This window comes from Callithrix jacchus, chromosome 4, assembly GCF_049354715.1.
Source record: "Callithrix jacchus isolate 240 chromosome 4, calJac240_pri, whole genome shotgun sequence".
Taxonomy (NCBI): domain Eukaryota; kingdom Metazoa; phylum Chordata; class Mammalia; order Primates; family Cebidae; genus Callithrix; species Callithrix jacchus.
Window position 1 is genome coordinate 161,995,040 of NC_133505.1, and position 25,962 is coordinate 162,021,001.

General features: G+C 44.7%; 1 protein-coding gene across 14 annotated transcripts in view; it reads left to right on the top strand.

The window, feature by feature from the left end:
• Positions 1-25,962, top strand: part of TIAM2 (TIAM Rac1 associated GEF 2) — a 239,620-nt gene that overhangs the window by 181,751 nt on the left and 31,907 nt on the right. For 5 of the 14 annotated variants that reach the window (XM_078370329.1, XM_017971503.4, XM_054254551.2 and 2 more), the window contains one exon: positions 11,123-11,226. In XM_078370329.1, the coding sequence (XP_078226455.1) occupies positions 11,123-11,226 (104 nt within the window). Of the gene's footprint in view, positions 1-11,122; positions 11,227-17,399; positions 17,525-17,716; positions 17,973-25,962 lie in introns of those variants that run through there. The other 9 variants (XM_008995294.5, XM_078370333.1, XM_078370331.1 and 6 more) reach the window with 9 other exon arrangements.

Sequence of the window (25,962 nt, forward strand, 5' to 3'; positions counted from 1 at the left end):
AGTTATAGCTTCACTATCTGTTCCTGTTCCTTTTCTGATGCTTCATACAGATTTCCTTTAACCTCGCAATCCCATGTGACCATGTATTTCCTGTGATTTGGTTCTTTGGAACCCACTTCAATGGTGGAGTTTTGCTGTTAATTCTAATTTCTCTCCTGTAAAATCTACCCTGACTTCCTTACCTTCTTTTCAAAAAATTGAATAGAATTAACACACTATACAATTTACCTTTTACAGTGTACCATTCAGTGGTTGTTAGTATATTCAAAAAGTTGTGTAGCCATCACTACTGTCTAATTCCATAACATTTTTATCCCCTCAAAAAAGAAACCTCCCACCCCTCAGAAGTCACTCCTCATCTTCCACCCTCCAGCCCCAGCTCCTGGCAACTATGAATCTACTTTCTGTTTCTATGGATTTGCCTATTCCTGGTGTTTTGTATAAATGAAAATACAATGTGTAACCTGTTGCTTCTGGCTTCTTTCACTTGGCATAGTGTTTTCAAGATGCATCCAAGTTGTAGCATGAGTCAATACTTCATTCCTTTTCATGGCCAAGTAATATTCAATTTCATCTTCTTTTTTTTTTTTTTTTTGAGACGGAGTTTCGCTCTTGTTACCCAGGCTGGAGTGCAATGGCGTGATCTAGGCTCACTGCAACCTCCGCCTCCGGGGTTCAGGCAATTCTCCTGCCTCAGCCTCCTTCACCTTCTTTTAATCCAAGAGAACCATAGCACTTACTGGAAAGTGTCCTCAAATTTTCTTTTTTCTGTAGCAACTTTCTCTAATAGAATCTCATGTGTACTTTTTTCTCAAAGTCTTTAAATAGAACTCCAGCCAAGTAGCTGCCTAAGGGCTTTGAACTTCAGTTTGACTTTATTAAAACTCTTGGAGTGTTTGAAATACAGTATTGTCTGTTACATGCTCCTGAAGGTAAGTAAATGTGGGATTTGGGTGTCCTCCCAGTGCTAGTAGGTGTCAGTTTCTCTGCAGTACTAAGACCTTGGTTGACTATCTCACTCATCATTGTGTATTTTTCAATGGGGCTCTGATAAACTCCCCTGGGAGGCACTGCACCTTCTTTCTTTTTTTTTTTTTTTTGAGACGGAGTTTCACTCTTGTTACCCAGGCTGGAGTGCAATGGCGCAATCTCAGCTCACCGCAATCTCCACCTCCTGGGTTCAGGCAATTCTCCTGCCTCAGCCTCCCGAGTAGCTGGGATTACAGGCATGCACCACCGTGCCCAGCTAATTTTTTGTATTTTTAGTAGAGACAGGGTTTCACCTTGTTGACCAGAATGGTCTCGATCTGTTGACCTCATGATCCACCCGCCTTGGCCTCCCAAACTGCACCTTCTTTCTTTGGGTGATGATGAGAAATACTTCCCTGGTTGGCACAGTGCAGCAAATGTCATTAATGAAAGGTGTCACAAACCACTGCATTTTAAAGTAAAAATAGGAGTCAAATTTAGGACAATCTAACTTACTTAAAAATATGCATTGCTATACAGAGTGTACAAATTTAAATGTATTTATTTAGAAGAAATTGTTTTGAAAACAAGGTCTTGCTCTGCCACCTGGGGTGGAGTGCGGTGGCACAATCGTAACTCACTGCAGCTTCTACTTTCTGGGCTCAAGTGATGCTCTTGCCTCAGCCTCCTGAGTGGCTGGGATCACAGTGGCACACTGCCTCAGTCACTGCTGTGGCCTGCCTGGTGAAGGAGGATGTGGGTACATCGAAACACTCTTTTTCCATTGTTCTAGGAAGGAGTGTTGCAGTCAGTGTGGAGGTGGCTGGCAGCACATTTCTTCCGTGACAACATCTACCATATTCCTGTCCCTTTAAGTATTCTTTCCCACTCTAAGGACGTTTATCACAAGACAGTTGAATCAGATCCTGGCGCCCTGCCATTAAGAAACACTTACTACCAGCATTTGCTTTACTATGCTCTGTGAATTGCCAGTGGTCGCTTGCATTGTCAAAAACATCTCCAATTGGAATGTCAGCTCAGGTTAAATGGACTTGGCAGATTTATGAATTTATATTTTTCTTGCACAGTATTTATGCTATGATAGAATGTATTTCTTTGCAAGTTTAACAATAACGTTCAAACTACTGTTTTGAATTTCTCTGACACGAGTCATAACAATAAAAAAAGGGAAAGTGCCAGCTATGGTCCGAAAAGCAGACTGAATTTATCTGTGTTAAGAGTGTGTAATAATAAATGGTGATCTCGTTGTTAATGGTGCTTCTGGGACCTGACTCACCTTTGAATGTGGTCAACTCGAGAGTTAGTTTTTTCTGCCAGTTATTTCTATCATTTCATGTAAGCACTTTGTTTTCCTTCTCTTTCACTGAGTGATGATGAGAAATATTTGCCTGCATGGCACAGTACAGCAAACGTCATTAGTGAAAGGTGTCACAAACCACTGCATTTTAAAGTAAAAGTATGAGTCAAGTTTAGGACAATCCGAGTTAGTTAAGAATATGCATTGCTGTGCAATGTTTACAAATTTAAATGTATTTATTTAGAAGAAATTGTTTTACAAATAAGGTCTTGCTCTGTCACCTAGGGTGGAGTACAGTGGCACGATCATAACTAACTGCAGCCTCTACCTTCTGGGCTCAAGTGATCCTCTTGCTTCAGCCTCCTGAGAGGCTGGGACTACAGGTGTGTACTACACCTGGCTAATCTTTTTATTAATAGAGATGGAGTCTTTCCATGTTGCCCAGGCTGGTCTTGAACTCCTGGCCACAAGCAATCCTCCTGCCTTGGCCTCCCAGAGTGCTGGGATTATTGGCATGAGTCACCACACTGGCCACAAAGTTAAATTTAAAAGGAGAGATTCTGGCTGGGTGCCAGAGTCTTCTTTGAGACAGACTGTCTCAAAGAAAAAAAAAATAATGAAAGGAGAGATTTGCAAAGATTTTCTTTGCAAATGTTCAATGTGCTCTTTGTACTGTGATAACCATGGTTGTGAGCGTTAATGTAGAGTTTTGTAATAGTGGGTGAAGCTTGGAGAACTGAAGGAAAGTCTTAATTTTTTATTTACATAATGCTGTTATGCCTCAGCTGGCAGCTTTGATTTACCAAACTTTTAATCTTTTCTTAAAATTGCATTTGTGCTTTAAAAAAAAGAAGATACATAAAGTGAAGGAATTGAATGGGATAATTTCTGAGTTTCTTTTCTGATCTACAGTTCTTTGATTCTCTACAAGTTTTACATTTATGGAACTGCATAGTATAAATTCTGAGAAACTGTATAGAGAAATTGAGTCAATCAAATAGATTAATAGCATAATTCTAACAAAGTACACTATTTTATCTGGGTATGAGTAGATAGGAGAATGTAAGGATGAAATGGCAGAGATGTGTAACTCTCATGCCACAGTGCATTATGTAGTTGAAAACTTAATTAACCCGTTTGTTATTCACTTGTAACTACTTTGACATTAATTTTTAGATTTTTTTTTCAGTCTTCTTCTTAGAAGATTATTCTTCTATAGTTTCCACATCAGAAGGGGTTTCTAAGGATTAATGATTTAATCAACTAAAAACATTTTTGAGCCTGAGATTAGAATCCCAATTAAATATACTTAATCATTTATCTGGCTGCTGTATTTTTAATTGCTTTGGTGAGTGTATTTTGTCTTTCTTTGGGAATTGAGGGAGGCTAATACTCAGAGGGTGTAAAATGCTATGGGTTGGATGCACTTTGCATCCTCTGATGCCACTTGATTCTCCTAGAGGTAAAATTGAGGTCCTGGCCACAGGGAGAGGCAGTTCTCAGAAGTGGTGGCGCTGACCACCAGGTGACATTCCGGAAGTTAGTGGTTCTATTTTTGGTTATCGTAATGATTCTAGGGATGGTGATATTTGGTAGTTGGGGATGTGATAGCTGGACGTCCTGCAGTCATCAGGTTAATCCTACACATTGCACATTGTTTGACTGGACCTTAATGGAGGTGGAAAAACATGCTTGCAATTAATTATCTGATCTAGGAACTACTATTAAGTTTCCAACACATAAATTCTGGGGGACACATTCATTTTTCCCCACAGCTGTAGGGTGCTTGGAATTTTCTGGGAAGATGACAGCCCAGTAAATAAGGGAAGTATATCCTTTATTTTGCTCAGAACTTTCCCAAGAGTTTTTGCCTTTATGTCCCTGATGGTCATACCACCAAGAAACACTGGCATTGGTCCGTGGTGAAGCTTGGGACAAGGTCTGTAGACCCAGTAGCTGGCAGCTTCCTCACGGCTTCTAGAGAGGTTCTGCTGCCAGTTACCTATTGAGCATAATTCAAACAAAGTATTCAAACACACAGTTTTTATATATAAATGACTTACCGTTTATTTTTCTTTTTGTGTTATTTTTAGGGTAGTATATTGCTTTTGAAGAAACTATGTATGGAGGTAGGTAGGTAGATTATATTAAGAATGATTTTTATTTCAGGATAGTAAAAGTATATATTATCAAAAAGGGCCCTTTGGATATGAGAGTATTAAAAATCAGTGTATGATAATATATGCTTTGAAGCACGAGAAACATATTTTAAAAACCATTTTCATTGTCATGCCTGATACTTCTGGTCTATTTCAGATGAACCCTCAGTCCACTTGTTGAAGCACAGCTTTTTCTGATGCAGTGACTGCTGTCTTAGTTCATTTGTGCTACTGTAAAGAATACCACACATGGGATAATTTGTAAACAGATTTACTGGTTCATGGTCCTAGAGGCTGTGAAGTCCAGTGTCAAGGTGCCATTAGGTTTGGTGATTCTGATTCCAAGATGGCACCGTGAACGCTGTGTCCTCACATGGCTGAAAGTGGAAGAGTAAACTGTGGAACAGCAAAGCCATTTCTGAGAGCCCTATTTATCATGCCATCCATATTCATGAGTTATGGGTAGAGCCCTCATGACCTAAACACCTCCCGCTAGGTTCTACCTCCCAACGCTGTTGCCTTGAAGATTAAATTTCCAACACATGAATTCTGGGGGACATGTTCAAACCATAGCAACTACCATTATTAATTTCTCAAAAAAAAAAAAAAAAGTCATTTTGTACCTAGGAGGAGAAAACAAATGTTCTCCTGTCACTTTGCATTTCTTGTTTTTGGCTACGGATTAATATCATCTTGAGATGCTTAATTTAACTTCTCTTTAATTGCCGTTCCTGAGAACTCGGGAGGTATTCTCAGACTTTGGGTTGGAATGGTTCTAAGATCACTTTTCCTAGGAACCAGTTGTCTGTCCTCACGAGGCCCAGTCCTGGTTGCTGGAAAGGCAGAGGAACTCTTCCCCACCTGTCCTTACCATCAGGAGCTGCCTGGCATCTCCAAGTTCTGCTGGCAGCTACCTGGTGGGTGTCCAGGGAGTACAAGAACTTTGTTGCATAGTCTCTCGTTGCCTGGTTGAGTAAGGAGGAGGCTGCCAGCAAGACTTGGATTATGGGATGGCATCATCCAGACAAACGGAACATAGCTGCCTGAGAAGAATCAGGCTTCCTTAGGATTAACCCATGGGTGAGATGCTGGCAGGGACAGCCTGCGCAGGCCAGGCCTTCTCCCAAGCTTCCCATTGCTGCCTGTTTCCAGAGAATTCCCCTTTGTGCCTGTCACAGTGATCACCTAGATCTGTTGGTGCTTTCTGGGCAACAGGAGAAAGAAATGGCAAAACCCACTCGTTTGCATATTAACTGTGCTAGGTTGGATTTGGAAATGATGTAACTGTACATTTTCAATTCAGATTACAAGCTGTGTGGGCGAGGCAACCTTAACTTCAACATTTCCTGATATTTCTGTTTTTAAGTTGGTGCTGAGGATGTTCCTTTAACACAGGTTTTGCCCTTTCGTTGTAAAGGATCTGGGGTTGCCAGTGACTTGGCTGACAGTGGTGCTAATGGGCTAGGTACGGATGCACAGTTCCGGAAGAAGCTGAACGACAACTGGGTGCTCAAACCTACAGCCGCATGCGTTCCCCGGTGGTCTGTAAGAAGCTGTGGGCAGTGTGGAAGAGTAGGAGGCAGGCATTTTCCATGGTGGCCTGCCTGGAGTGTCATCCTTCTCCATGGTGTGTTGATTAAAGGAGAAAGATGGCTGAGTCTGGTCTCATGACTGTTCTGGCCATGGCACCTTGCACTTGGTGGATACCCAGTGCTGGCACCCATGAGAATGAGGGAAGAAATAAATTAAATGATAGATCCAAACGGAGGAGGCCAGACTGTAACTTGGGACATTGCAGCTCTGCTGATTCACCTGCTAAGGAGAAGCTCTTCTGCTCAGTAGAAGCTCTTGCTGGCCGTGATAAATGGGAGATTTTTTTCAAATTGCTAGACCTCTGCCCCAAACTGTTAGTTTCCATGAGAAATGTGATGACAAAGACAAAAGGATATATTTACCAGATACAAATAGATCTCTTGACTTGAATTTATAATTTGGTGGGTTATTTTTCATGATTTTCAGTCATATTGGCCAGGGGCTTTTCCTGGAGTGAGTCTGAACATCTGTACTGTATAATGCTGAGTGCAGGGCGGGCACTGAGTGCAGGGCAGGCAGGAAGCAAGTGCTCATTACTATCTGTTAGGGACAAAGAGCCCCTAAAATGTGTTGCACTGTATACATCCTGATGAGGCCCTCCCAGGTGGGAAGCCAGATTTTTGCCTGGGAGGGGCAGGATATATTTACTCCCATTAGCAGCTGGTGCTCAGGACGTGGGCAGAATGTAAGGGGCTATGTATAGGCATTTGGCACCCAGGACAGGATGCCTGTTTCAAACAGCTTTGTAAATAAGCATTCGGGTTTTACCAGCCTCCACTCTTTTTAACGCCAGTCTTCTATTCTTCCAGAATGTACTTGTATCTCATGTCTCCTCTATAAAGAACACTAAGGGCACCCTCCATTTATTGGGGATACAGGTCCTGGTAAAATTGGAGGCTCCAAGAGCTGGGGATGGCAGCTTTGGACACTGTCCTGCTTGGATTCCCCTGTGCTCCATCTTATCCAGGATGGCGCTGACGTTGCTGGTGGCTGCAGGGACTCTGTGTATGCCCAGATGCATCTCACCTAGGGGAAGCTTGGGTTAGTAGAATACCTCTGAGATTTCCTGTCTTGGCGGATCTCAGGACCTGTCCACAGCTGCCTTCTCTTCTCGGATCCATGGGGCCAGCCTCAGGGCGAACTGGTTCCTTTGGGCCATCCTGTCCAAGCCTATGCCTCAGAGAGAACCCAGTGGCACCCAAAGTTTCCCTGAAGTTAAGGGGTGCCAGGGGGTCTGGGGGAGCCCCACTGACTAGAAGCTAAGCCTTTACCCTGGAGTGGGCAGGGTTCTCACAGGAAGGGTATCAATATTCTTTTACCAGGTGTACATTGCCCTCTTTCTCATGCTTACCTGAAACAAATCTCTTCCTTTATAAGTGAGTGAGTACCTCTTTGCTGCTTTTATAAGAGGCAAACAGTGGTTCAGGGAGTTTTCAGCATTTAAGTTCCAAAATCTTGTGAAGAGATTGACTCAGATGTCTCAGGATTCACTCGGCACCCGCTTTTGACATCAGCCGTGCTATTTTCACTAGCATCCATCTGGCACCTCAGGCTCCAAAGCTCCTTATGCCCTTGCCACAGCTGAGTTCTTGGTGGGACTCAAGGCCTTGTTCATTCTTGTGTCTCTAGGACTTAGGACATGCCTGGTGTACAGCAGGGGCTGTGAAATCCCTGTCGTGAATGTATGTGCATGTGGATCGTGTGTGATATTTCTTGTAGTTGATATAACTCTTTGGAAATACCAAGGCTCCTTATTTACAAGGTAAAGGCAGCACCAATGCAAATTTGATTCTGTAACCTAGGTAATGCACCTTTACACTGTATGGCCTCTGTGACATGACTCTTTTTTGATGGCTTTATACTTCACTTTTACTTCTCTATAAAAAGAAAGGTACCTCTCTTGAAGGTCACCCTCTCCTGTACCCTTATGCACTGATGTTTCCACAGTTCTCCCCTCGGTCTTCTTGATGTCATCCACCCCCTCGGCTTCACTGCTATGAATCCAAATCCACGTTTCGGATGACTTCCAAATCCATGTCTCTGTGAAGGCCTTTCTGGGCTTTGGACTCTGGACTCCCCGACCACTGAAAGTCTCCCACCGCATGGCTTGCATGTGTCTCAGACTCAGCACTGCGGAAGCTAAGCTTGTTATTCCCACCTGTGTCCTTGCTGCGTTCCCCATCCACCCAGTCACCTACGACACAGAAACCAGGCATCTCCCTCGATGCCTCTCTTTTCCATATCTTCTTTTTTATCTACCTCCTCAAATGCTCAACCGTCTCTTACTTTTTTCTGTTGCTCTCTTCCGTGATCTTCTGGTCCTTACACCTTGTGCCTGTGGAGTCACTGTGACTTTGTTTTCCATCCATCTGTCCAAGGAGGGCGCTCTTCCATCTCTGCCGCCACACTCTGCCAGTTCCCCGATGGTGCCGGGCTCCTCCTAACATTTGCCTTTCCTCAGGCCACTTCCAGGCCCAGGAGCCCTTCTCCCCATGGCCCACACTGCCTTGTCATCTTCAGCTTGAAAGTCAAACACTCCCCCAACATAAAGACTTTGCTTCAGTGTCTGCTTCCTTTGAAGTCTTTTTTTTTTTTGAGATGGAGTTTTGCTCTTTTTACCCAAGCTGGAGTACAATGGCATGATCTCAGCTCACCACAACCTCCGCCTCCTGGGTCAAGAAATTCTCCTGCCTCAGCCTCCTGAGAGCTGGAATTACAGGTGCCACCACCACGCCTAGCTGATTTTGTATTTTTAGTGGAGATGGGGTTTCTCCATGTTGGTCAGGCTGGTCTTGAGCTCCCCCTTCAGGTGATCCACCCACCTTGGCCTCCCGAAGTGCTGGGATTACAGGTGTGAGCCACCGCACCCAGCCCCTTTGATGCCTTTTAAGGGCCCAGGGAGAATTAACTTTCATCTCGAGTGTCCCCACTCAGTGGCCTGTGGGCTTTCCTCATAGCTCGGTGACACCTGGTTGCACTCATCTCTCTGCCTCTCTCCCTTCCTCACCAATTGCCTCTCCCCAGACTAGAAGCAGCCCTTGAAAGCATTTAACTCATTTTTGTATTTCCAGCTCCCAGGATGGTGTCTGGAAAACAGCTACTACTCAAGAAGTATGTGTTGAATGCATGGACAGAGGGACGCACTCGAGCTGGATGCAGTAGGAGTGAGGGCTGGCGTTCTTTTGTGACTTACCTATGTTGGTCTCCTTTAAGCCAAGGTGTACACATCAGAGAAAAGAGGCAGTCCTAGAGGACAGTGGTGGGTCGCTTGTGGTTGAGGGTCTCATCTTACTTCCCGTGCAGTCAGCCTGCTGGTGAGGGGACTGCCTCCGTGTTGTGGCGTTGGAGGCAGGCCCAAGTATCCTTGCCTGCCATTGCTACGGAAATGTCCCCAGGGACACCTCCTGCCTTTGGGATCAGCACTGCATTCTCTAGGCTAACTTAATTCTGCAGCCAGCAAGTGTGACTGAGACTGTGTGTCTGGACCTTATCTGGAAGAGATTAGGGTGTTGGATGAGGTAATGGAAGAAAAGAATTGGAGCTGCAGAATTCTGTACATCACTAGATGTTTTCTGGAGGCCTTCCCTGGCTTAGAAGTGACTGTGTAGTGGTTGGCAGTATCAGCATGAACCAGCTGCTGGCATTCTTGTCTATCAGTTGTGCCCACCTCCAAGGGTTCCGCTGGCTTCTAAAGGTTCTCCTGAGACCATCTTCTGTGCCCCTATCATGCTGGGCAGTTTCTTTGTCTGCAGGTCTATTCAAGCTTCTTGGGCCCAGATCGGCTCAGATCAATTTCTTATCGTACCTGACCAGGATCAGAAACCATCTGGTTTCACCTAGTTGAGGGGACATTCTATCAAATACACAAATTACAATGAAAACCTGTGTGATGTTTTGATAGAGGCGAATCTTTCTGTCTCTATTGGAGAGGAGTGTTGAGGATGGGATGTATGCTTCCAGCTGTAGGCTGGAAAACTGTGTGTTCTACATATTTCATATTATTTATTTACATTTTAATGTTTAATTTACTTACATTTAAAATTTTTATTTTTCTATTTTAATTATTGCTTTTATGCCTCTCTCCCCCTTCCCTCCCTCTCTCCCCCTTCCCTCCCTCCTTCCTTCCCTCTCTCCCCCTTCCCTCCCTCCTTCCGTCCCTCTCTCCCCCTTCCCTCCCTCCTTTTCTCCCTTTCTCCCCCTTCCCTCCCTCTCTCCCTCCCTTTCCTTTTCCTTTTCTTTCTTGACAGTCATTTTGTCACCGAGGCTGGAGTACAGTGTCAGGATTACCACTCACTGCAGCCTTGAACTCCTGTTCTCAAGCAGTCCTCCTGCCTCAGCCCTCCAAGTAGCTTGGATTATAACAACACACCGCTGTGCCTGAGGGTTTTTTTTTTTTTTTAGAGACACGATCTCGATATGTTGCCCAGTGTGGTCTCAAAATCCTGGTATGAAGTGATTCTCCCGCCTTGGCCTCTCACAGTGTTGAGGTTACAGGCATCAGCCACCACTCCTGCCTCATATTATTTCTTAACCTTTACTCTGGAGGTTACTAAGGGTTTGCTGATCCTCTTGGGACTTTCAAGTTATGATGAAATTGTGGTTGATGCCAGCAAAAGAATCATTCTTGTAAATGAGCAAGTTGTAGATTATAGTAAGTATAATATTACATCATTGGTTTCCAAGATTCTCTGGTGATTTTGCCTTCACTTAGCCAAAAATAGGAAAATGCCAACGAAGTTGTTGCTGTTTGATTGTAGGTCCAAATAAATTACTTAAGACCAGAGCTTAGTGAAGTATCATTTACACAACAATGAGAAGAGTGACAAGGCATTTAAGTCATTATTTTGATTGGTCTCTTTTGACCAAAACAGGCAGATGTTGCCTTTTCAATTAGCAAGAGGCTAGATCTGTTTCAGAAGACCATCTGTGTGCATAATTGTAACCTCAGTGTCATTCAGGACTGCTCTGTACTGCCTCCCAGGTTGTTTTCTTCTTTCCTTTCTCTGTCTGAGCCTTTAAACCAGGTGATAATATTTTCTTCAAATGGCCAAACTCATGTATGTTTTTATCATTTTTCATGCAGATTTCAGCAACGTCCCTGATATCACCACAGGTCTGAAAAGGAGTCAGACAGATGGCACTCTGGATCAGGTTTCCCACAGGGAGAAAATGGAGCAGACATTCAGGGTAAGATACTGGCCCAAAGTGCAAACCTAGACCCGGGCAGGCAGTGTTAGTTCCCACCTTTACCCGAGGTGAGAGGAGGAGATGGAGTTACCTGTGTCTATGTCCAGCAGTTGATACAAACATATATATTTTAAGAAACCAGCTTCTTTATGTATGTTTTCAAAGTGAAGTACTAACTGAAACCATTTACTTCAGCCAGACCTCCTCCGTGACTTCTGGTGTGCCAGGGAAGAGCAGTGCACACCGTGCTGTTGATACAGAGTGTTGGTTTTGCTTACGGATATTGACAAGGAAAACTTTGTCAAAAGGTGTGAATTACTGTTCTCTTTCTTTCTTGCATCTTTTTTTTTTTTTTTTGGCTGAAGATAAATTATTTTTGGAATGTTGTCATTTTGTGTGAAGAAATATATATAACATACAATATGCGTTTTTTACTGTTTTTAAGTGTATACTTCTGTGGCATTAAGTATATTCACATTGGTTTGCAACCACCACCATCTAGAACTTTTTCATTATCCCAGACAGAAACTCTGTACTCCTTAAACAAGAACTGTTTCTCCCACTTTCCACTCCCTGATAATGTCTGTTCTACTTTCTGTCTTATTTGTCAGTTTCTAGGTACCTCATATATTAGTGGAATCACAATATTTGTCCTTTTGCTTCTTATTTCACCCAGCATCATATCTTCCAGCTGAGTTCACTTAGCATCATGTCTTCTGCGTTCATCCATGTTGTAGCATGTGTCAGACTTTCACTCTTTTTTATGGCTGCATAATATTCCACCATACGGATACACCATATTTTGTTTATCCATTCATCTGTTGATAGACGCTTGGATTATTGCTGCCATGTGGCTATTGTGGGTAATTCTGGAGTGAATGTTGGTGTAAGAGTTATCTGCGTGAATCCTTGTTTTCAGGCTGAGGAGAGGAATTGCCAGGTCCTGTGGTGATTCCCTGTTTAGCTTTTTGAGCAACAGCCCATGGTCTCCCACAATGCTGCACTATTATTTGACATTCTTGACAACAATGCAGGAGGTTTCTACTTTATCCACATCCTTGGTAGCATTTGTTACACTCCATTCCTTTCCTGCATTTTTAACTGTTTGTCGTCAGCTACCCTTTTAGAAGTGGTCTGATTAATATAGTCTGTGTTAATATCCAGTCCAGTTTTAATCGATTTTGAAATTATAAGCCTTCTATATTTGTTTTTGGCTTAAATACAAAATAAGAATGGAAGAAATAGAAGCAATGATAGGTATTTGAATGAAAGTTATAAAGTGGAATGATGTCTCAGTTGAGTTTAAACTAACACTATCACAAGATTCTTAGGGTGTCACCTCACCGGACGGAAGCCTGTGTGTCAGCGGTGCCTTTGCCTGCGTCGTGCTCGGGCCCGCTAGGCCCACTCGGCCTGGTAGGCTGTGCTCGACTTGCGCTACCCGCCTGCATCCCATGCCTGCCAAGGGTGAGCAGAGTGGTGAGGGGTGTTTGAGTGAGCAAGTGTGGGGTCCGGCCACCGTGCACAGCCAGGCGTTCTGGCTGTGGTGGGGCAGGCAGCAGCTTCAGGCTCTAGCATGGGCGCCAGCTCTCTGCGAGGCTGTGGCTGGATCATGCATAGTACAAGAAGCTTCCATGGCCAGCACCAGCACCTGGAAGCTTGGAGATGCCAGGAACTGCTGAGCCCCAAAGAGGGTGGCACAGCCCTGGTTCAGGAAGCTCCTAGGTCTGGGCTCCCTGAAGGGCCGCAGCTCTTCTCTCCTTCTCTCTGCTCTCCTTGTCACCCATAACTTGTGGCGAGCAAGGGGTGTATTTCAGCCCTGTTTGTGTTGTAGCTCTTTCAGCCCTGCCGTTAGTCAGGTCCTGAATTCTTGTCTCATGTGCAGGAAGAATGAGGTATGTGGACAAGGGGAGGGTGAGCAAGATGAAGAGGAGCTTTGTTGAGCTATAGAACAGCTCAGAGGAAACCCACAGTGGGTAGCTTCTGCCCGCAGGCTGGTCATGCTGCAGAGTGTTCACCTCTCAGTAGAGGGCAGACCCAGGAGTGGGTAGCTCCTCTCCACAGCTGGTTGTCCTGTTGTCTCTTTGAGTCTGGCTGAGTCATGGGCTTCAGAGGGGAGGAAGTGATTGGTCCATGGCCATGGAAAGGCCCACCAAAAGCTCCATAAGTTTCCACTCTGGTCTGTGGGACTGGCAGCCTGGCCCCCAGACTTTAGACCTTCCCTGGCTTGAAGGTGGGGCTTTTCTGGGGACCCACCCCTTTCCACCCACAAGCCTGTCTGCCTCCTGCCACTCTTCAAGGTGCCCAGGCTGTTTGTGCCAAGGGGTGCTTGCAGGCCAGGGCCAAGCAGCCCTCAGTCCCCCTTCAGCCTGGTTCCCGTGTTCATTGCTGCCCGAAGTACAGCAGGGTGCTGGTGTGTCAGCCCTGCCCTGAGCGTGTGCACACCTGGCTGGGTTGCAGCAGTGCCTGGGCTCAGACTCAACTTTGTTCCACAACCATAGTGAGTGCTGGGAGTGGGGAGAAGCCAGGCAGTGGGAGCAGGCCACTTCTGAGCCTGCCAGGACAGAGGGGTGCTTTCCAGGACCCTGAGAGTACAGAGATGCCTGAGCTCACAGTCACAAGTTAGACAGCTGCAGCAGTGCCTGGGAGGGCGGAGCTTCTACCTGCTCCTGGCCCTCAAGAGCACAGGGATGTATAGTTCTGGAGCCTCGGCTGGGCAGCTACAGCTGTGCCCAAGGATCATAAGGCTCCTGCCCTGCCATTTCAGGGTTGGGCAGGGCTTCCATATTCCCGGCTCCTGCTAGCTCCATGGAACACACAGCCCTGGCCGTGCCTCCCCCATGCAGTTGGCATCATGGCAGTGACTGTTCCAGATGGGCTGTGGCTGCCATCAACACCACCAGGAGCCAGGCCATGGCGCAACCATAGGAGGAGCCACGTGGGATACCTTTTGGGGGTTGGTGACATCCCCTGTGTGTGGCGGGGGGCACCAGGTTAGAGCCTGCCAGCTTCCAAAGGGATACGAGCAGCCATGGGCTCCCAGCCTCCCCTCTCTTCTCCCTTTCCCTTCCTCACTCCCTGCTCCCTTCTCCCATTTTCCATGCATCTTCTTCCAAGATTCTCCTCCATCTCCTCCTCATTCCCGATGCAAAGCAAATCCTCAGCTGCCTTTGCTGGCCTGGTTATGTCCCAGTTTGCAATTTATTTTACTAAACTGCAATTCATCAGCATTTTTAGTCCTTCTCTGTCTAGTGGGTTATTCGTTTTTGGGAACTCAGTATCATATCTAATATTCATTAGCTTTTTTTATGAAGCAGTGGATCCTAGACCATCAAATAGATGTGTTTTGATAACTTTGTCTTAAATTATTTTAAAACATTTTAATAATAAAATAGACATGGGGTCTCACTATGTTGCTGAGGCTGGTGTCAAACTCCTGGGCTTGAGAGATCCTCCCGCCCTGGCTTCCCCAGGTGCTGGGATTACAGGTTAAGTCACTGACCTCGCCTTAAAATTTTTTAGAAAATCGGGCCAGGCGCGGTGGCTCACGCCTGTAATTCCAGCACTTTGGGAGGCCGAGGCGGGTGGATCACGAGGTCAAGAGATCGAGACCATCCTGGTCAACATGGTGAAACCCCGTCTGTACTAAAAATACAAAAATTAGCTGGGCATGGTGGCGCGTGCCTGTAATCCCAGCTACTCAGGAGGCTGAGGCAGGAGAATTGCCTGAACCCAGGAGGCGGAGGTTGCGGTGAGCCAAGATCGTGCCATTACACTCCAGCCTGGGTAACAAGAGCGAAACTGCGTCTCAAAAAAAAAATTTTTTTTTAGAAAATCAAATCCTCCTGAAACACTGATGGAGCAAGGCCATGTGTTTAAGTTAAGTGTGCCTGTGGGGGCTCCGGCACAGGATGGCAGCTTGGGGAACCTCACTTAACACCATGAGGGATAATGACTTCTCCTCTCTTATGATCTGCTTGAGTTACACATCAAAGCTCTTAAGAAGGAATTGAATTTTTTTCCAAAGTTTATCTTATTTTAAGACTCAGCAAAATAGATATGCAAAAAGTTAGCATGTTAAGGCCATTGGAAACTTAGCAGTTTTTAGCAGTGCCTGTTGTAACTAAGCAAAACATTTACAAAGTGAACATCGGAGCATCAGACATTTAGAAGAGGAGCAAAAGCTGCAATCAGGTTGAAACTGGGGCCATCTGAGCTTCAATCTTCATTGTTAAAAGTGGAGAAAGGTCTCTTTTTTTTCTTTCCTCTCTTTTAAACCATGCATTATAACTTTGAAAAAAAAAAAAAGTGGAGAAAGGAGAAGGCAAATAACACCAGAGAATGCAGAAGAAAAGAATTTATTGGAAGAGTATGAGCATGTCAATCATGTGCTGTAAAATTCTTCTTAAGTCTAACGTTGTTATCACCTTACCTTTTTTAGATACAAATATTTTTATGTATAATGATGGATTTCAGTACTTTTTTTTTTTTTTTTTTTTGAGACAGAGTCTCACTCATTCACCCAAGCTGGAATTCAGTAGTGTTGTCTCAGTTTACTGCAACCTCTGCCTCCCAGGTTCAAGCAATTCTTCTACCCCAGCCTCCTGAGTAGCTGGGACTGCAGGCATGTGCCACCATGCTTGGCTAATTTTTGTATTCTTTTTTTTTAGTAGAGACAGCGTTTCACCATATTGGCCAGGCTGGTCTCAAACTCCTAACCTCGTGATTTGTCTGCCTCGGCCTCTCAAAGTGCTGGGATTATAGGCATGTGCCACCACGCCCAGCTGGATTTTAGTACATTTTTTGAAATCTTCATTAATAACCTAGCAGTTACTCTGTTTCCATGTTTTTTCTTGCCTGAAAAAGAAGAATCAGTGGCCAACAAAAGTAAAAACTGTGGTGGACATTAGTGAAAAGAAATTTCAAATTTAAGAATTACATTATTTTCTGTGCTGAGGGTTTTGTTTTGTGTTTTAAACCTCTTGGAAACATCAGGTTATGTTTAAATCAATCTTCTTTTGTTTTTTAAAACATTGTTTTAAATTTTATTTTATTTTTTTGAGACAGGGTCTTGCTCTGTTATCTAGGCTGGAGTGCAGTGCTGTGATCTTGGCTCACTGCTGCATTGACCTCCTGGGCTCAAGTGATTCTCCTACCTCAGCTCCCCAAGTAGCTGGGACCACAGGTGCTTGGCAACATGCCCAGATAATTTTGTTTAGTTTTTGTAGAGACGAGGTCTCATTGTGTTGCCTAGTCTGATCTCAAACTCCTGGGCTCATGTCCTCAGCCTCCCAACATGCGGGGTTACAGGTGTGAGCCACTGCACCCAGCCCTCTTCTGTTTTTAAAGCGGTGACATGGAGGTTTCTGGTTCATGCCCAGTGTGTGCTGAGAGTGGATTTTTTGGGACCCCCGTGTGCCATGTCCTCAGAAGGTGGTCTCTCAGGGAGAAGACCTGTCTCTGTGTTCTGGGTTTCCTGTCCTAGCCCAGCTGGTCTTCTCAGGGGTCATTAACTTCTTTTCAGATTAGACCCTGGTTGAACCTGGGCTGTTTGGGATATTTTACTAACAACTATTCTAGACATTAGAATAAAGAATCATTTCCCCTGAAAATCAAACGAAGCCTGGTTTGATGAAGCACAGCTGTACCCAGGGCTTTTGACAGCCCCACAATTTCTGCAAATGGTTCCTAATTGATTGCCTTCTTCTCTGTAAGGGTGCCTATTACTGTCATGGCTCTTTGTGTGACCCTGTCAGCCTCTCCTGTAGGGGGGATTTTTTTCCCCCAGTATTGTTAGCAATTAGCATGTGCTATTGTAATAGTTTGGAGTTTGAAAGGAATACGCAATGTCCCTTTGGGTGAGGAGGTTGAAAGAGTTTTCAGTTTGTTCTGGGAACTTGAGGTGTGTTAGGCAGTCCCCACTGACATGCTGCCTGCACTCCACCTTCCGAGCTGGCTGTGAGGCTCAAGAGACGTGGCCTTCTGTGGTCCCCTTGTCACCACATCTGCGGTAACCCGGTGGCTTTCTAGAGCAGGCAGGCTTCTGGCATGGGTGGAAACAGAGCAGGGGGCCAGCCTCCCCCAATCACCGGTGCTGCTGTGGAGGAAGAGCTTGGTGGCGCTAGGACGTCCTTGTGAATGTGACTTGGAAGAGCAGTTTGGGATTTTTTTTCATTGCCTAGGGATGAGAGGGAGAGACAACACGTGTCTTACACATCTCCCCACAGCCGACTTAGATGTGATCCGATCTCCCAGAGTGAGCAGGTTTCTTTGAACTTTTCCTTTTTATGTACAGCATGTAAGTAAACAAGGGCTTTGATTTTCATGGGTAGAGATTTGGATCCGAATGTAGGCATGCTTGCATGTTTTCCTTTTCTTGATTGAAAGTTGCTTTTGCTCTAAAAATGTCTACAGACTGATATGCAGATGAGAAGAGATGCCTTTCTCCCCAGAAGGGATTCTGACAGTGATCCTTACATGCTTTTTACAGCTAAGGACAGGAGAACTTCTTTTGGACACTCGTTCTGGAGCGCTGTCACTGTTTCTCATTCCAAGGTCCTGAACTTCATCTCCGAAATAGTTATATCTTTCTGAAATATGCTTGAAAAGAGAGAAAGGAATAATTTGAATACAGCAATTAATTTTATGCCTGTAAAATTTCCTTGGAGCATAGCACATATTAATACTTATATTGGGTTTAATGCTGTAAAAGAAAATCCACAAAAATGAAACCCGTTTTCTACAAGGTAAGCAGAGTTTTTAATGTAGTTATTCCTGAGGAAATAATTTTTCGGCTTTGTGGAAGAGTTTTATGTAATCACCTAGTGTAGCTTTGGCAGGGATTATTTTTGCCGTTTGTAGGCGTTGTGCTGATGGAACAGAGAGCATTGAGAATCTGGAGATACACGGTCTGACAACTGTGTGTTGTGCTCTTGGCAATTGAATCATGTTTAAGGTATATTTTGTCCTGTTTATTGTTTCTAGGCAGAAAAAAAAAAAAAGAACGTACACTAGTGGCTATGGTTTTTGGTACTCAGCGTGAATAAAACTTGCATTTAATATTTAATTTCTGCTCACCCACTTAGCTAACCTTTTGAGTTTTTTGCACATGAATTGCTTTTAAGAGCTTGCCTGTCTAAGAAGCTGAAGGAAAAGAAAAAAATTATTGGACCACATGATTAGCTTTCAGCATTCTTGCTGTATTCGTCTCCCATCAGTGTGGACTTGCCTGCAATATTGCAAGATCTTTCTGGTTATGTTTTTGTTAGGGAGTCAAGCTGAAAGGTAACTTACTTATAAACTGTCATCTTTCTCCACGGTTGCTATTCACTAGACAAACAGAATCATGTTGCTTTTCTTAAAACCAGACATGCCCATTTCTAAATGCAAGTTATTTGACTAACTTCCTATTTTAATGCACAGAGAGATGGCATCATGCTTTGTCCCTGAAAAATGGTTTGGGGTGTGGCACTCTCCAGCAGGAAGATAATAATCTCACAAAGACCTAATTCCAGGCAGCCCTCTCATGGAGGCAGTGATATGTTGGGAATAACTCTTGACCTGATGCTTGGAAACCTGAATTTGTGTCCCCATCCACCAGGCTTTATCATTACATGGCCTGGGCGAGTTACCCAACCTTTCTAAGCCTGGGTATCCTCCTCTATAAATAAACATAACACCACACCAACCTTGGGTTGTCAAAGGGATCACGTGAGATTTTGTACAACCAGGAGTCTTGGAAGCACGGGAAAGAGGGTTAGGCTGTGAGCTGCCCCTTCCTGGCGTGTCTCCCATGTATACATGTGTTAGAATGTTTTGCCTTCTGCTCACCTAATGGCCTCTTGATCTGGGATCCGATGGCAGGTAGGAAATTGTGAACAAATAGCACCTCAATAAAATGTTGTTGAAAGTAAGACATTTGCATGCCTTGAATATCTGAGCTGCCTACGTAGTATTCTTGAAGTTAGTGCCAGTGTTCAAGTTCTCCTGAACCATCCCATGAGATGAAAACGAACTAGAAACCAAAAGCTGTAAGAATTGGGTCCTCTTTGTTGTCTGCGTGGAGACAAAGCCTGCTTACCATGTAGCCGCTTTTTCTTACATATAGTGTCGCAAATGGATGAGCTTTTCCCAAGGGTCGCTTCAAGTGACCAAATGAAAATCGCGTATGTTAGATCTGACTTTCTCTTTGGCAGGAGTAGGCTGTGAACACCGAGATGCTTAGTGAAGTGTAAGACCCTCTGCCAGCCGAGGAGGGCTCGCGGACTTTGCCTCTCCTGGAAGAGAGGTGGCAAGGACAGGGACCGCCAGGGGTCAGAGTTGGGCGGAGTGTGACACCAGCCCCATATGCCTTATTCTGCCACTCTAACACCACACTTCCTTTGGGCAGACACTTGGAGGCAAGTTTGTGGACTTGTTTGAAACAACCGTGCTTAGTTTTTGTTGGAGTCTAAAAGGCGATTTGATCTCTTTGTAGTTCACTGGATTTTTTTTTTTTTGGTAAATTTCCTATTTTCCATGCTCCAGAGTATTCCTTCCCTGCTCTTCCTGGTCTGTCCTTGGCCATTAGGGTGGATGTGTCAGGCAGATGCCAGCCCCTTGCTGGGTGTGGCAGGAGGAAGGTGGCTGTAGAAGACATTACTGTGGCGTAAAGCACACAGAGACCTGCCCTTTTCTTTGCCAGGGATAACTTACACTCTGTGTTCAACAGGGTTGGCAATGTCACCTATATATCAACAGGAAAAACAGAAAAAAAATGTGAGCAATATTGAGAATCCAGAAGAGAGCATCCCAAACTAGTGGCTGCATGGAAGTCTGTTTGGCAACGGAGAGCTTATCCTGTAGAGAGGGATGAACAACACAGCGTGGCAGGAAGGCAAGGGGACGAAAGAAGTGGGAGCCTTTCTCGCCACTTCTTGCAACTGGCCCCTCCCATCAGGCGGGCTGATTCCTCCTGCCAAGTGGGTTCTTGAACAGAGGCAAACTAAAAAGTGGGCAGTGGGGCTGTTGGCATGGGCTGTGCTGTGGGCTGACTGGGGCCGAAGAGAAATTGTCAGCAACAGGAAGTTGCCTGATTGAGTCCTCAGCTGGCTGTGCCTTTGCCAGTTTGGCTTTTAGAACTCAGACATGGGGGTGCTGAGTTGTTGAATGAGACTTTGGCTGAGGCTGTGAGTCTGCGTGCAGCTGTGGCACAGGGCTTGCGTTTTCTCTATTAGGCATGGAATACACGTATGTTTAGGAGCAGAGTATCATGCATGGCAGGGGGACTCGAGCCTGGAGAGACTGGTCTGGAGGCCTGGCGGGCTGCATGGTAAGAACTCTGGGAGCCCTGGGCCAGCCTCATCCCACCAGTGCTTCTGTCTCCTTATCTGGAAAGTAAGAACGATGGCACCTGGCGCATGGTGAAGTTGGTAGGAGGCCAGGAGGTCACTGATCGCCCTTTTTCCCATTTCCTTTCTGTCCTCGGATCACGGTGGCACTTTTGTCAGCACAACTGGCTTTCCAGCCTCTTTTTTTTTTTTTAATGAAAAAATGGGATTTGCATTACAAACTAAGGACAAAAATAAGACATTTTAAACTTGAAGTTATAGATGATAATTAAGCATGTCTTTTATTATTATACTTTCAGTTCTGGGATACATGCGCAGAGCGTGCAGGTTTGTTACATGGGTGTACACGTGCCATGGTGGTTTGCTGCACCCATCAACCCATCATCTACATTAGCTATTTGTCCTAATGCTCTCCTTCCCCTGGCACCCCACCCCCGAATAGGCCCTGGTGTGTGATGTTTCCCTCCCTGAGTCCATGTGTTCTCATTGTTCAACTCCTGAGTGAGAACACGTGGGGTTTGGTTCTTTTCTGTACCACAGTACTTTCTTTCCCTCCTGCCTTCCTCTGTCCCTGCTTTCTTCTTCTCCTCTAGACTTTTCTCTTTCATCTTGTTTTTTTTTTTCTAGAAAAACAAAATAGCAAGTTATTATTAAGAGTCATCTTCAGAGTCAAAATCAAGAAGTAAAAAGAGAAGTTCTAGAGAGCAGCGCTGTGAGAGCTGCAGTGTGAATCACCATACTGGGGTGGGCTGGAGGATCAGGGCCTGTCAGGTGGAACCCTGGCTCTGAAATTAACTCACTGAAGAGATAATTACCTCCCTTTCCTCCTCCTTCCGGGACAGTGATGCACAGGAAAGTGACGTGGAGATTCCCCAGAGCTGAGGCCACACAAATATTTGACCTTGACTGAGCAGAGGCTGATCTTCACCTAATGATTTATTTGCCACGTTTATTTCTGATATGGGCTTCTCCTTGCTTTTTCTCTCCATTGAAACAGCAGGTGCCATGGCTTCACTCCCATCCTATCTGAGCTGACACTTTAAGTGGGCTATGTTTGACCTTTTCAAGTCAAACAAGAAGTCAAGTTCAAGGAGTGGTCAGCCAGCTCCCTGCAACTTAGGTGGTAACAAGGGACCTCCTGCCAGAACTGCTTGACATCTCCCCTTTCATTTTGTCCACCTGGATGACAGTGAAGATGGGATTGAACGGCAGGTGTCCCGTGTCCATCCTTTTTTTTCCGTCTTCCATCTCTATGCCCCTCAGCCCTCTTTCTAGATCTTTATTTTCTTCCTGGGTTTCCTGGATTAGAGGTGGAGCTAGGGAGACCTTGATATTATTTTGCTTTCTGTGGGAGAAAAAAGCAGAAAGTTTGATTTCTCAGGCTAAGGCCAAACTAACCTCAGATAAATGCCATGTGCAGGTTCTTGCCTTTTTTTTTTTTTCCTGAGACAGAGTCTCGTTTTGTTGCCCAGGCTAGAGTGCAGTGGTGTGATCTCTGTTCGCTGCAGCCTCTGCCTCCCGGGTTCAAGTCATTCTTGTGCCTCAGCTCTTAAGTAGCTGGGACCACAGGTGCACACCACCATGCCCAGCTAATTTTTGTAGAGACAGGGTTTTACTATGTTAGCCAGGCTAGTTGCAAACCTCTGACCTCAAGTGATCCAACCGCATCGGCCTCCCAAAGTGTTTGGACTACGGCGAGCCACCACACCTGGCCTGTTGTTGCCTATTCTTAGAGAAAGCCACCTAGACATGGGGTGCACTGAGACTAAGAACACATGGGAGCCTGGGCGCAGTGGCTCACACCTGCAGGCCCAGCACTTTGGGAGGTTGAGTCAGGTGGATTACTTGAGGCCAGGAGTTTGAGACCCGCCTGGCCAACATGGTGAAGCCTCATCTCTACTAAAAATACAAAAATTAGCTAGGCATGCTGGCTCATGTTGTAATCCCAGCTACTTGGGAGGCTGAGGCATGAGAATTGCTTGAGCCCAGGAGGCAGAGGTGGCAGTGAGCCAAGATTGTGCTACTACACTCCGCCCTGGGCGACAAGGCAAGGTTCTGTTTCAAAAAAGAAAAAAGAAAAAAAAGCACACGTTTTTATTTTTTTTGCTGTTAAGTTTTACACTGCTTTCTTCATCCTTGGGTAAGCCGTCAAACTTCCGCATCTGTGAAACTGAAGGGTCCGTCTTACTAGCTGTCCTGCCCTGATGTCTCTCCCTGTCAGTCTTTCTGCATGAATGCCTGATCTGAAGCAGCCTCCTGCAGGATATCCCCACTTATCCCCATGAATATGGAGAGCTGCTTAGAAGAAGAATCTTAGCCGAACCGTATTAGAATTTGCTTCGGTCATTTAGTGTCCTTCACGCATTTCACTGAAGCTGAAGCCTCTGAGATTTTTGGAGGCTTCTCAGGTAATGGTATGCGAAGGTCAGGATGGTTAAATACCGTGTTTCCAGATCCTCTCTGCTCTTTGATGTGCTTGTTTAGGAACTTACTTTGAACAGATCATTTGAGGATCTGAGGAAAGCTATGGGTCCCCTGAGAATTGCTTCTGCACATACGTTAGAAATTGTGTACAATTCCAGAGAGCTTCCCAGTCTCAGGATGTTTATTCTTACCTTTCCCCTTTAGAAATGTATGAACTGTCAGCTCGTGATCCTTACTTTGAGTAAACATCTGAATAGCCGAGCCTCTGTCTCGACTTAGTATTAGTGACATTGCAGAATCGGTTATCCCATGCCTACAATCTGAAAAGCACTGTGTTTATTTAGTCAAGTGGTATTTTGAACTTTGTTTTTCTCTTAGTCTAATTGCCTGGATAAGATTAGCTATTAATGCTTTATTTTTTTAATGTACTAAGAGATGTTGAGGAATGTTAAATAAATAACAACCTCTAGATGGCAAATAAATGACTAGGTTGAGGCCAGAATAGATTATATTGGTGATGGTGGTTAAACATACCCAGATTTTTTTTTTCTAATTTTTTTTTTAACTCTGCACTTCAGTGGATGCAAACCCAGATTGCTGAATGCCAGTTGCAACATTATGTGCTGGGGTTTTTTGGCATTTTGAAAGTTTTATTTATTTGAAAGTTTTACTTATCATTTTATTTATCATTCGTGAACAAATTAGGGTTTGTTTTTTTTTTTTTTTGGAGTAAGAATTTACATTTTAATCACAAACCAAAATTTTAGGAATCTCTTTAGTAAAATAAATAGCTGTCTGATCGACTGGGAGAGGCGTTTTATATGCTCAGCTTCAGGGGCGCTCAGGTAGCTGTGGCTCCTGTGTTCCCGGCAAGGGTATTGCCAGTGAACTTACCCTTGTCCCTTTTCATGTCAGCAAATTAGCTAAGCCTTTGTTGACATTTGCCCTTTTTCTTTTAAAGAAGTAATAGGCACAATTACTATCTAATTTTGACCTGCCACTGTTTGGGTGCTTGGAATCTCATCTTTAATACTTACTAAAGGAATGGGCATAGTGTTACATGGTTCATTCACTCATTAAATCCCTTTCACAGAGGCCTTCTCAGACGCTCGCCATCGTTCAGAGTTCTGAAATCATCACCCGGATGCCTTCTGTAAACATCCTTGCATAGAGATTGTAGTCCAGTGAAAACCTTGTACTGAGTAAATGAAGATGTGTTTTGAGTTTCAAGGCATTTTCTCTGCCTTTCATGACTCATAGCAGATTCTCACCTTGTAATAAAGTCCCGGCTCCACAGTGGTGGCTGCTTTTGCTTTTTAAAAAGTAAGTTGTGAGAAATTGTTCTGAGTCATTTCGCAATTTCCTCTATAGATTCAGCTAAGAGTAGATGTGTGTGTCACGCTTTCGAGTTGAGGGAGGAGAATCATGGAAAAACTCTGCCTGAGAGCACTTCATCCAGGCACACATTACACACGTTACGGCATTTTCACCATCTCAAACACAGCTTCTAACTGCTCGGGGTAAAGATGGGATTATCGTTTTATAACTCCATCTCCTGCTGTCTTGTTAATAACATGGAGAAAAGGGGAAGAAAAACATAGATACGTCACTAGTATGGGAAGAAGGAGGATGAAGGTTTGTTTTAAAGGCATCCCAATTCTCTTCCCCGCTTTCGTCCTTCTGTTTCTTCTTGCCCCTTCCACGCTTGTTTGTTCAGCTTCTGGCACGTGCTGCTGCCCTGCTATTCACCTGCCTTTGCGTGCTCTCCTTCTTTGCTGCCACCCGAGTCCTCTGGTGTTTTCAGAAAACAGCTGGCAGAGGAGGAGGCCCTGAGATGTGCAGTTGATTAGAAGGTTCTGGCCTGGCATCTGCACACCCGGGGATTTAATCAGCAACTGCTCAGAAACCACAAGTGCTGCATGCCTGGAGGAGTCCCGCCATCTCCACCTTGCTCGCCACTCTCAGCTGGCTTTGGGATTTATTTATTTATTTTTATTTTATTTTATTTTATTTATTTATGTTTTTGAGATGTGCTCTGTCACCCAGGCTGGAGTGCAGTGGTGCAATCTTGGCTCACTGCAACCTCTGCCTCCTGGGTTCAAGCAATTCTCTCACCTCAGCCTCTCGTGTACTTGGGATTACAGGCATGTACCACCACACCCAACTAATTTTTGTATTTTTGGTAGAGAAGGGGTTTCGCCATGTTGGCCAGGCTAGTCTCGAACTCCTGACCTCAAATGATCCACCCTCCTCGGCCTCCCAAAGTGCTGGGATTACAGGCATGAGCCACAGCGCCCAGCTGGGATTTTTTTTTTTAAGAATCCATTCCCTTCATGGTTCATTCAGGAACAGAGAAAGGGGACTCTGAGGGCCGGGTGACAAGGGCCTCAGGACAGGCAGGCACTCTGCTTTCTTTTCATTTGAGCAGCCAGGTCCCAAATTTGGGGCTTTTATAGATGAGTTACCAAGATAGAAAGGTGGATAATCAAGCCAGTAATCCAAGGTGAGGCTTACAGATAATTTCTAAGTGTGGGGCTTTAAAGAATGTCTCTTTCTGTTGCACTCACTCTGTTTCTTCTTTTTCTTGCCTGAATGTCCTGCTGGTTCTGGTGCCTTCCTTAGATCTCAGCTCTTCTCACCACGAGGGATACCCAGCTTTGGTTCCCTTGTATTTATTGATTTGTAGTTTTCAGAAGTTAGATCAAAATTGTCAAGCTATTTGTTGAAAATGATAGTTGTCTTAGTTTAAACCTTACTCCATTTTGGTTAGTAGTCAGTGTAGATTTCAGAGTGGTACAGTCTCAGATAAACACATATATAAATAAAGATAGGTTCTCACAATAATGGTAATTTCATATGGAACAATACCTATCAATGGGAGTGCCAGACTTGACTATTGCATTACTCAAATCCAGCAAGCCATGAACAAAAACCATAATTGAAGGGGCACACAGGGTATCTGTTCTCACTTTAAGGCAGGTAG